Source organism: Crocodylus siamensis, chromosome 1 (genome assembly GCF_052110815.1).
Source record: "Crocodylus siamensis isolate JL-2025a chromosome 1, ASM5211081v1, whole genome shotgun sequence".
In the NCBI taxonomy this organism is placed as follows: Eukaryota; Metazoa; Chordata; order Crocodylia; family Crocodylidae; genus Crocodylus; species Crocodylus siamensis.
This window is the reverse complement of record NC_143395.1, coordinates 305,894,964-305,907,574: the sequence shown is the minus strand read 5'-3', so window position 1 is coordinate 305,907,574 and position 12,611 is coordinate 305,894,964. Positions and strand designations below refer to the sequence as shown.

Here is a 12,611-nt window from a genome sequence, read left to right as displayed (position 1 = left end):
AATTCTGGGGACTCAGCATAGTTCTTACCTTTAATGAGCATAGACCTTGAACTACAGTATTTTTAAAAAGTCAGTGACCAACAAACTACTATCTTTCATATCTCTGCCTCCTACCCTATTAAAACCAAAGGACAGGATTCTGTAGCTGAAGAATATGAATCCTGTAGAACACGGGTGTCAACTCACTTTGTACCCTGGGCCAGATATGGATCGTGGGCTCCTCACGGGCTGGATTCAGTCCATGGCACAAGCAAGTAAAGGCAGTGACAGCTGCAGCTGTGGGTCAGAGCACACAGCAGTGGTGGGGGCAGTGACTCCAGCTCTGACCCAAACCACACGGAGACGGCTCCAGCTCCACCACAGGCCACGTGGCAGGTACTGGCAGCTGGGGTAACAGGTCTTCACTAGAGCAGTTGAAGAATGGCTGCAACTGTATCAACCCTTACTCTCCCTCCTGCCGCCAATTGCTATTTCCACCAAGACACAGGGGTCTTGCATTGTGCATCACGCCACATCCCCCTACTCATAGTGGCCTGTGGATAGTCTGGAGGCTGGATAGAGAGGCTCTGCAGGCCAGATCCAGCCCATGGGCCATATGTTTGACACCCCTGCTGTAGAAGTTGTCATCTTCCCACGGAAGAGAACCCATGTGTGGTCATTCTGATCTTTCCTCATGTTCTAAGTGGTGTACTTAAAAAATGCCCTACCTGTACCATCAGCCCACATTACCTTTCAGTGCACTGTTACCTTCCTTTCAACATAGTAGTTGTTCTGCACAGTTGTATATGAGACCATTCTCTCCTTTAAATTGCATGGCTCGGCATGTTTGGACCAGCCCACACAGAAATAAACATTTGTCTAATAGTCACTAAACCCGTTCATGGGCAGTTTTGACACTATGGAAGAGCTCAGAGTCTATAAGATCTTGATCACCTCTTCAAGAAATCTCCAATTTAGTACAAGGTTTTTTCCTACTGCAAGTAGCCAAAAATACTTGGCGGGGGGGAGGGAATGCAGAGTCAGTTTAGTAGTTACTCATGGTACAATTTAAATATCTTTGATAGAGTAATCAGCATTTTTGTATTTGAGATCAGAATACGATTAAAGTCAGACCGGTTGGGCAACAGGGCTCAGATTAATCCCAGGATAGAGGAATATAAGCATTGCCATAATTTTTTTTTTAAAAAAATATGTATATATGTAGATATATAGAAAATATCACATTGTATGACATTGATACGATAGTTAGAGATCTGTTCTTTACTTCTTGAGAGATTCATTCAGATTTCCCTCATGTATTCAGCAAATGTCTTAGTATTCTTCCTCATCCTTACAGAAGAATATGAAACATAAAACAACTCTAAATGCACTGGCGAACAGCGATGGGCCACTTCTTGAAGGAAATCTTTCAGCTTCCGAGGCATAATTAGATCAATGCTAGGTAACAGTATTGTACATGTTGCCAGTTTGGACTCACTTCTATGCGTGTGCTGTGCTGTTTAAAATTAAAACTATTTCCTCCAGAGTTTTTGCTGTGCTTTATCTGTTTTGACATAAAATCATTACAATTTTCTTGGAGATTCTAGTTTTTTGCAAGAGGTTTCATATCACAGGTAAGATCCTTATTTCTCTGACACTTAATAATGCAAGGCAAGGCAATCTGTCATGAAGACCAGTGAGCCCACGTAGACTATATAGTTTGGGTTTGAGAAAATCTTTATTATATGACAATCACATCTGTGTTCATGAGCCATCTTTACTGATGTTTGTACTATCTGTACTGAATACGTAGGACAGAGACAGATAAGTAAGTTTGCCCATTAGTATTATTTATTATAGCTCAGGTTCTGACACATAAATATAGATTAAATGTAGCCAATGAAGCAAGACAACAGGTATACAAATAACCTTAGCAGTGAGGGATAAAAAAATCACCAGTTAAGCTGCCTGCATTGTGTATCTTGTTGTAGTATGTATTTCTGCCCATTGAGATGGAATTCAGATAGCAGGAATTTAAGAAAGTTGTACTTGTCCCCAAGACAAGCAGCCATTGCATAAGCAAAACATTTGCAGTTCAAGATTTAACACTGAAGAAATGCAAACCTGTTCAGGGTACAGAAATACATAAAACACAACCTTTATTCTACCCTGTAGTGACGTCATACTATAACCAGATATTTATTTATGGTTAGCACTTTGTTTTAGTGGGTGCATTGTTCCAGATTAAACAGGTGTTAGTTTAATTAGGGTTTAGGACAGTCTTCTCATGATGTCACTACAGCTAAGGAGGTTGGAAAGGAAAGGTTCAGGATGAGTGAGTGGAAATGTAGAGGGGTGCAAGGGGTATCTGGTGGCCACATTAAGGGTAGTTAGTGAGGGAGGCCAAGAAGTTGGAAGAAGTAGGGAGAAAATTTTGTGCGGGGGACCCAGTAGGGGCTCAGAACTTCATTCAGTTCCCAAGTGCCACTGCAGTGGTGAATTCCTCATGGCATCACTGCCTCGCTTCCACTGCATGCCAGAACAGAATTGTCAGGCACGGTGAGGTGGCGGGGGTGGAGAGCACAGGGACATCTGGATTCAGGTTCTGAGTTCCCTGTCCCAGCTCCTGTTCCTTCTCATCTCTCTAGTCTTACAAATACGAGCCTTTTCATGCAAGCATGCTCCACTTGGGCTAATGCACATATCTGCTTTCTCCTTTACTTTTTTCTACAGTCTCCATACCCTCTGCTGATTTAGAAAATATCTTGTGGGAAACTAAAGGGAGGGGGAAAGTGGCAGGGTATATAGAGAGAGAGTCAGGTAGCCACTGACACATCCCCAGAATACAGGACAGCCCTTCAGTGAGGGAGAGCCCAGGAGTGAGGGGTGGGACTGCCACTTTGCCCAATCAGCAGCAAGGGGTGGGGCCACCACCTCCCTTCCTGCCTCCCTCGCACTGTGACTGGCTTATAAACCCTCTCCTCCTAGCTGTGCACCACCCTACCTCTAGGCACAGCCAATAAAATTGCAAGGGCAAGACACTAATATGTATTTTTATCAGTGAATTGAAAAGCAGGACTTTCTGCTGTCCGTTCCTCATTCATAAATGGACAGAGAACAAAGGTCTGGTATAGAACAGGACCAATGGCCAAACTAAGAGTGAGTGGAAATGTGAAGCAGTTATGGGGGGGCAGAGCAGGCATGTGGAGGAAGGGCACCTGCGTTCTTTTAGTGACCGTGTAGAGCTAGGAACAGGAGCTTCGTAAGATTGGTAAGTGGGGGATGCACAGCTTCCAAGCATATTGCTGGCACTGGAAGCTGCCAGGATAGCAGACTGTGAATCCCAATATTTTGAGGTCTGATCTTATTTAATATATTAGGCATCTGGGTGGCGTTTGGGAATCTAAATGTGATCCTCTTCTACCCTGCTCAGTCCCTAAAAATCCTTAATGCATCCACCTGGGTAGCACACCTTATCTTAGCCTTAGGACTAAGGCACAAAAAGTGATTAGGACCACTCACTCTTTGCATTAACTGTTTTCCAGAGACTTCACCATTGTGGAATAGAATTGTATTTAAACATGTAGGACCAAATGCTGTTTCACCCCTGAAATGCCTAAGAGCACTCTTTATCACTTTTTGTGACTTAGCCTTAAGGATAAGGTGATGGTGCAGTGCCAAGAAAGGTGCATCAGTATGTTTTCAGGGACTCTACTAGGATGGAAGGATATTGCTCTCTAGGTGTTTAGGGCTAGTCTGCATTCCAGTAGAAGCTGTCCTGATGAGGGTGCAGGCACCAACATGCTGCTCTCTTGTGTTCACTGATGCACTTCAATGCTGGAATTTCACCAGTGAAGCTGCTTGGCTCATTCCCAGCACCTGCTTTCATTTATGGTGAAGACTGAGTGCAGGAGAGTGGATGCAGACAGACAAGCCTGGCATATCCTCACTGACAAGCTGCTGGGTTTGGTGTATACCTATATATGGAAGTAAATGGAGTATGGGTGAGGTATACTCTGCCCACTTCTTGCTGAGGCCTCCTGTCATACCAGTGTAAACAAACCACTAGGATGCCTGGCCACCATTTAGACCCTGGTAGGAGAATAAGATCTAACTGTTTATATCAAAATGTACTTTTCACTATTTTTAGAGAGATTTATGGTAACTAAGGCACTTAGTTTTACAGATGGAGGAATAAAAAGTAGTTCTAGATCCATTTTTTAAATCTTTTTAAAACCATTATAAAATAATTCCTCATAACATGACATCTATGAGACTTATCTGCGGGAAGGGTTCTTTTTTAATGTCTACCTCTGGTCTCTATAAGTCCCTGAAATGCGTCTGGGCTTCATGTCTCCCTTTAAAGCGTGATTATATTGTGGAGTTAAAAAGAAAACCTTTTGTGCATTCTTGGGTTCATAAAAGAGTATTTTTAGGGTGTTACTGGTATTAAAGATAGTGTTAACTATTAGGCAGATTTTCAGAACAAGAAGTGGGTAGAATGATTGAAATTTAGTTTGATTTTAACCTTGTTTTGCCCTTTTTCGTTTTGAATAGAGGAATGCTAGTTAATTCAGTATTTAATGAGAGAATAATTGATAGCTTTGGTTTGAATAATTCTTAAGGGATGCATCTCCATGAGACATTTACTACAGAGTAGCCTAATTAACCCCACTTGTACTACCCTGTTGCAGAGCTTTTTACTACACAGCACTACATGTGTAGACACTGACATGACTGGCTGGGGCACAAAGGTGCTTCAGTACAGGTGCTGCCTGCTAGGTCACCCTACACTGGAGCACCCTCATGCTCCAGCCAGCCCCTCCACAGTATGTTGAGTCAAGTCAGAGCAGCCCCAGCTGGCAGGGGGCTTGCGGGGTTAGCCTGCCAGCTGGAGCTGTTCCTACTGGGCTCAACATGCTGTGGTTCCAGGCACATGTTCAAATGGTGCTCCTGGGAGCAATAAACTCTGGTGCAGTACATGGCAGAGTTTACTGCTGCATGCTAATAACATGGTAGACACACCCTGGGTGTATTGTTTTCTTGAATGCAGCAACATAACTTCCATAACCTGTAACTGTTAGTTATGTGTGCATGTGTTAAGGAAAATAGATACCCTCATTTGGGAAATCACTTTACTTGTTTTGTCTTAATCCATGCACATACACTTAAGTCTTGTCATTCAACTCCACTGTTATTTTTGGCCTGAGTATTTCCTGAGTAGAGATTGCCAAGTTTGTGAAATTGGTGCCTTTCTTTTTTTGATGGTACAGAATAATATTAGTGAATCATTAGGCTGTGATAGTATTTCACGTGTAATAGTATTAGATTGCAAATAGACGTCATATGTAACCTAAGCAAGCTGTAACATCTAATCTTGCTTGGATGTAAAAGCCTAGTGCACTTAAACCACAATGCATTCTCATCTGCTAACATAAATTAGTTGAGAAGAATTCTCTGTCTTTGGAAATATTGAGCAAAATGGCTAAAATTATTCTGTCCCCTTAATATTCCTTGTAGACTGATAAATGGGTTTAGCCAATATGTGTAAAGCATCAGTGCAAAATATGTTAGTCCTATTAAATAACAAAATCTCAAATTGCAAATGATCCTTGTATTCTCTCATCAGTTCTCTGAGTCCACTGTCAGCTTCAGCAGTTATATATAAAGAATTGCAGGGTTTCTCAGTCTCATCTGAAATTAATTGTGTAAATATTAGTCACTTGCTTAACAGGAGGGAGGATGGGTACACCTTTGCTTGGAACAAGCAAGCCAGATAGTGGTGGCTTACTGAGAATTATGAAGATTCCATGGGCATAACACTACTAAGAAATTAACATAGCAGGCTTTATACTATTTATATAGCCCACTTACTGTGTGTTTTATTTTTATTATTGTCATTTTCTTGACAGAATGCATCAAGGCAGTATCGGGACCACATTTCAGAATTCACACCTCTTGCCTCTATGAAAAGCCCCAGATACAGGAGCAATGACTGCAGCAGTTCCCCACCAAGAAGGTCTAATTCTCATTCTAAAAAAATGATGTTTACGCACTGGAGAGGCATTGATTATTCAATACTTCCATCTGTCTTTGGCTATTCAAATAAGCCTTGCAATTCCAGTGCAAGTTACTGTTACAGTGGGTCAGGTTTGGAAACATCTGTATGACAGATCACCAATTCAAGCCTTTAAGAACTGTATTTTTTTGTTTATTTCTTTTTTGCAAATACAGAAAACAAACATGTCACAGACCCATATTCAAATATACCTGGCTTTGGCCATCTGAAGTAAAGTTCAGACTAACAGGATCAAGAGCTAGAAGTATGAATCCTTCCAGGCCTGTTGGTCTATTTTTGTCTTGAACTGCAACGAACAACCTGCACAGTCTGGCACTGTAAAACTGAAAGCACTAGAAATTATCTTCATTTTGTGTCAAGGCTTTTGTGCATTTATTGCTTCTGTCGTCCTTATTCATTTCCTTTATTACTTGAAGTGTATAGTTTCAGTCAGTGACCTACATTTTGAGATCAACAGTTTTAATTTGAAGCCAGAAGCAATGTGACCTCAGATCTCTTTGGTGAAAGTCACTTAGAGCATATTTAACAAGTGCTGGTTCTTATTTTCTCTGTCCTTTTTTCTTTCTTTGCTCTTTCTGTAGAACAAACTGGTGTTTCCTCTGTGCAAACCTGCTTTCAAGAAACTCCCTCTAACATTCACTCCTTGTAAGTGGCCAAATCAGGGCTATGTATGGTTTTGAGTTAGTTTTCTTTCCTTGTAGAAAGATAGACAGAATCATTTTGCTTAGAATAGGTACACACTTTCTGGAGTCAAGCTGGCTGTCAAATAAGTCAGACCACCAATATTCACACTTTCTTAAACAAATACAGAATGGAATAATTAAACTTAAAATGTTTTGGGGAATTTCTAAAAAATTAGTAAATTTAACCAGCATTCCCACCACTTTAGGTACCCTTATGGAAAGGAAGCATCTGCATGTAAATCTTAAGTATATGTATTAAGAAGTACTGGTTTTACTTTTTTTCTATTTCCTCCCCATGCTATGAAAAAATCTTATTTTCAGTCTTTTATAGTATCCAAATAAGATGCTTTTAATATCTGGATTTTTGTTCTTTGATTTTTGTTTTAGTTTTTTTCCCATTTTACTGTGAGGTAAACTGCTAGCTAATGGATCCAGTAGAAGAAGTATGTTCTCATAAAGCAGTTTGTATGCACGTGTTAATCTTTTTGAGAGACAACCACTAGATGGCGTACATCTGTTGTCAATTCAACCACATTTCTGATACAATGATTACCAGGCATCTATATGCATTATTTACTAGGCATTCCAGCCAGCTTGTACATCCACTTTCTCTGCAGTCTGCAGAGTTTATTTTAGCTTGCGCTAATTTTACTACTAGATGTCTACTTCTCCAGCTTTTTTTAGTCCAGTGTTTTATTTGGGGTGTAAAAACATCTGAAGGACAAATCTAATACTTATTAGTTTTATTGTACCCCATGTTTGTAACAGGTGAACAAGTGTATCTTTTAAAATGTTTCTGGCAGACAGTTAAATTTTTTTTCTCTATAGGAAAACAAAATATTTGGGATCAAATTTGCTGCCTTTATTAGAGAACTTGACCAAGGCATTGTTTGTACCCTTTTTAATGCTATTGGCATAGTGAAGGAAGTTTGTATTTGGTTTTATATATTAAATAACTTCAAACTTCACTAGAGTTTTTAAATGAAAGTAAATTCAGTCCACTAGGAAACACTTACCACAATGTTTTCAATTAATTCCCTGTGAAAATTAACATCCCCTGGAGAAAACAGATAGAAATTTTTAAGTTGTGAAAACTTCAGTATACCAAAGAGGAGAGAAGAAAAAATATGGCAGTGCTTACCACACATTCATCCACTACCCTGTATAAAGATACTAAGTCATTTTTGCCATTTACCATGTAACACTTTTTAGTTTCAAACAATGCCATGATATTGGTCACATACTGTAATATATAATTATATATATACATATATATATATTATATTTATATATATTTGCCACTACATACTTGAATGCTGGTCAGTTAAAACTGTCCCCTACATAAAACACTGGTGTATATATTTTAAATTCCTAATATATGTTTTATACCAGTAGTGGTGACAAATTTCCTGTGTGTAGTTAACAAATTATTTGTAACATATTTTTTAGAAATCTTAAAATCGCCTTTGCACTGAAATATTTTTCATACTGTAGCTATTTATATATCTGTTTTATGCGTACTTTTGTTAACACACCATTTCAATTTTTTTAAGTATACGTTTTAAAGGCTTTTTTATACCTATGAGTTTTGGCCACTTAAATTTAGCTTACAGTGGAATTGTGGCTGAATGTTAAAATTCTGATGAATGTTAAAATTAGAAGTCTACTGTATCAACTACTGATGTTTTGATGCTGTTAGTGCTAGTAGTGATTAGGGTTTTACTCTTTCTTATGTTATACTTTTATGCTAATTTTTTTTTAGTAAAACCTCCTGCTGTTTTACTTTTTTTCTCATTTCCATCTTTTAGCCTTAAATGAGAAGACTCTTGCTTGATGTTTTTGAAAATGCTGCATTGCTGCTCTGCCTACTAACAAAAGTTTACTACAAACTTCTTACAGCCCAACTCTTTCTTAGAAATTAATAATAGAGATAGTATACAGGATGAAACACTTAGAAAAGTGTTTGAAGGACAAATAATTCTGTTTAAACTTGTCATCTTAGAAAGGAGGAAGATTGTCTGCATTTAAACAAGTATTTCTGCTTTGACTTAGCAATACTTTTAGTTAAATAGTCAGTACTATTTATCCATCTGTTAAAACATACCATCTAAATGAAAAAAGCATAAACTTCAAAAAACAATTTTCCTGGGTAATCTTTGCTTCGGTCCCTTGTTACTGTTATCATGCAAACCTAGTCCACTGCAGCAGATATTAACGGAAGTCAGAGTTTCATTGTAAATGGATGGAAAAATACATAGGTGTAAATGCAAGAGCCACGTCTGAAGAATACAAGAAGATTGTATTATCACTGAGACATGGAAAGCTGACAGGCTGTTGAATGATGAAAGAACTGTAAGGATAGGAAAAACCATAAGATAAACTATGTAACTTCTTAACTTGCCTTGTTTAAACTGTTGCGGCTTTAATAACAAAATGTCTCCATAACTGCTTTTATAAATGTCTTGAAATTGGTAGGCACTAACTAAATGTTTGTGAAGTCTTAGAAAGTATTTCAAGCTTTGTAGCCACTCAAGTGTGTGTATTCCTGAAGTGGCTTGTAGCAAAATACTGGAATCATTTTCATTTTATGGTGTACAGTAATTAATATTGTTTGTTCAACTGCTCAGTGTGAAAGCTTACAGTTTTTCTTGGTTGCATTAGCCTGTTTGTCTTGATCCCACTGGCATGAAATGAGAAGGAAAAAAAATAGCCGAATTGTACCTACACTATTTTTTGAACGCCAGCGAGATCACTGTGATCATGCCACTGTCTGTTAACAGAGCTTTAATGGAAATTTGTCCAAGTATTATGAAAGTGAAAAAAGTACATGATTCTACTTTGCAGAATAATCTACAAATCAGTTTATATAGCTTTAATTTTTTTACCTTATGAAAATATATTGAGTTTTAATATGTTATTTCTGACTTAAAATAAATTGTATATACATACTTCATTTAAAATGTCCTTTCATTATATAATGTAAAGTAGAATCTGCAAAAGTGCTGTTGGGAGCAATGGGAGTAGTTATCAGTGCATTAAACATCAAAGATGTCTGTAGTCATCAGCACCAAATGCTGACATTATTTTCAGTGGTACAATGATAGGTGCATTTATTTGAAAATAAATCAGCCTTCAAACCTAATGCTTAGATTATCCCATTACACTTCATTTACCTGATCTAAACTGTTGAAGTGTGAATAAGTAATCATCCATTACTGTAAAATTTATTTTCAGTGCTATATTTTTAACTTTCATTTCTGTAGATACCTGAATATAACTTGTCTTTATTCGTTTATATTTTGGACCTTTCTGTAGATTATATAAGCAGAAGACATGTATCTGCTTGCAATAAATTTAAAAATTAAAGACTAGTTTTAAGTTTGTTCATAAGCAATTTAAAATCATTTTAGTTTAAATATAAAATGATTTCTTATTAACCTGTAATAAACTGTGAGTAGATAACGGAGAATTAAATAAGTGTTTTGAATATGTTACTGGGTGTGGTTGCGTTCACATTTATTTTCCGCAGGCTTCTGTAGCTATGGGGGGGGGCATAATTAATAAAAGAGGGGAGTTCAGAAGAGTCTTGTGTAAGAACAAGACTCCCCTTCATCTTGATTTTGCTGATGAGTTTCAACTTAATACAAACTGGTGCCAGTCTGGCAAAGCTGCATTCCTTCTATACAGTTTCACAAGCTGTGAACATAAAAAAGCAAAACAAATACCGTAAACCACAGAGGATGAACTGCTAGAATTGCTGGCCTTGGGAAATCCTGTCTTTTTCTCGCATTCAAAGTAAAACCTTTCTTTCAGATTAAATAGGATTGGACACATGTAATTAGTTCCTACCTGAGGTCCTTCTAACATATAGCTGTGAATTAACCACTAAGCTCCTGGCCATTGGCTGGATTGGCAACAGTTCCTATCAGAGCTGCCAAAGGAACAAATAGCAGCAGGGATCAGGGAACATCACCAGGATGTACCATCTTTATGTGCTATCGCAACGTTAATCCTAAAATCAGTTTAACTACTAGTATTAAAAGTGGCAGGTTGAAGAGACATCTATACAGTGACCTCAAAATAACTCATTAAGAGCCTGGAGGGGGAAACAGTGCTTAAGCGGAAAAGGAAGTGCATTAGTTTGACCTGGCTCCACAGTTTCTGTATAGAACAGGTGTTTCAGCAGAGTTTTTTAGCAGTTTTATATAAATCTGATTTAGTCAGCTATTAGATAACACCAGAAAGCCCTGCTGAAGCACCCAATCTATACAGACTTTGGACAAACTGGGTCAAAGTAACGCAACACGTGTTCTGGGCATACACTGTGTTTGGTGCAAGGGCGTGCCAAGCTGTGAAAGTAAAGCACTGTTTGGGGGGGGGGGGGGGGGGTTTCACATCTCTAAGCAGCCTGTGAGTCTGAAAGAAGGACTTAGGAACCTAGGACCCTGTACATTTGGTCAGGAGAGTTTAGAAGCCTCTAAAGGGCAATTTGGAGTGCTTAAGCACTGAAAACGGCACTGTAGACAGCTAGCCAATGAGAAACACTGAGCACAAGGGTGGGTCAGATTGCCCACCCTCCTCAGAGGTAGGTACCTGCTTCCTGTACTTTACAGGCATCCATCCAATTCAGATCTCAAGTTCCTGGTGTGCCTAAAATGGTAGGTGCCTAACAATGGTGTCAGTTTTCCACTATTTAGGAGGGATCCTGATTTTCTCTGATTTAAAAAAAGAATCCCCAATTTTCAGTTTAAAAAAAAGTAACCCCAAATCCACATTTTTCCATGATTTAAATGAAACACCACTGTATATAGATTCAGGATGATTAGGGCTTTAAACCCCGGTGTGTCTCTTCCTGGATGAATGCTTCAAATATTAGGCTAATTACCAGGGATCCTGTTTTTCTCTGATTTTAAAAAAAAATCCCCAATTTTTGGTTAGAAAAAGTAATCCCAAAGCCACATTTTTACATGATTTAAATGAAACACCACTATATATAGATCAGAAATCATATATACATCTGAGAAAACCATCAGTGTGTTTTTCAAATGACAGTGGCTATGAGTGTTGTATTTTGGGCATTGTACTGAATTTTTTTCACCACTATCATTCCTATTTATATTTGATTAAGAACTGGGACAGAAATGTGTTCTCTCATTTGTGTGAAAGAATTAGAGTCTGAATCCAAATAGCCATGTGGAGTGGCCCAGTGTTCAAGTTTTTGTTTTGCTTGATTCTAGCCAGGGACCTTAACTTCAGTTCCCTACATCCCAGATGAAGTTATTGGCAGTCTGGAGTGCTGGCATTCTCTATTGTTCCTAAGAATCATTTAGGGTGCCTGTACACAAGCGCAGAAGCCGCTCCAATGTTCTAATTACAGCACGTTGGAGCAGAGTCAGTTAATCGAGTCTGCTGGAGCATATTAATTACCAAGCTCCAGCAGCTTCCTGCATCTCATGTATCGGCATCCTCGCATTTCAAAATGGCAGCAACAGCACTTGCCATCAAACAAGATGGCAAACCCCCTTGCCGAAAGGAGTACTTCTGGGGGTAAGGGAAGGGACTTCTGATGGCAAAGGTCAGGGATTAGAGGGTAGTATGTCCGATTCCAAAACAGTGACCAAGGGGCAGGGCAGCTGTCAAGGGGTGGGTCTACCCAAGTGGCCTGCGGCAGCTTGCCAAAAGTCATTAATTGCCCCTCCAGCTGAAATAATTGCCTGCCCCTGCTCTAGTCCCTGAAAGTGCTGCTTTACAAGGAATTGAGAAGAATTTTGGCTATTTAAATTAACATTTTGTTGTTTAACATATTAAATAGATAAATTTGTTGATTTAAAATATATATATATTCAAATATAAATACAAAGCCATGGCAA

The 12,611-nt window shown here is 38.6% G+C and overlaps 1 protein-coding gene across 5 annotated transcripts in view; it reads left to right on the top strand.

Moving 5' to 3' along the window:
- ATP11A (ATPase phospholipid transporting 11A) overlaps positions 1-10,235 on the top strand; it is a 235,309-nt gene extending 225,074 nt beyond the window's left edge. For 2 of the 5 annotated variants that reach the window (XM_090022063.1, XM_090022099.1), the window contains exon 29: positions 5,892-10,235. In XM_090022063.1, the coding sequence (XP_089878189.1) occupies positions 5,892-6,149 (258 nt within the window). In that variant the 3' untranslated portion in view covers positions 6,150-10,235. Of the gene's footprint in view, positions 1-1,336; positions 1,442-5,891 lie in introns of all 5 variants that reach the window. The other 3 variants (XM_090022084.1, XM_090022074.1, XM_090022090.1) reach the window with 3 other exon arrangements.
- The last annotated feature ends 2,376 nt before the right edge of the window (positions 10,236-12,611 follow it).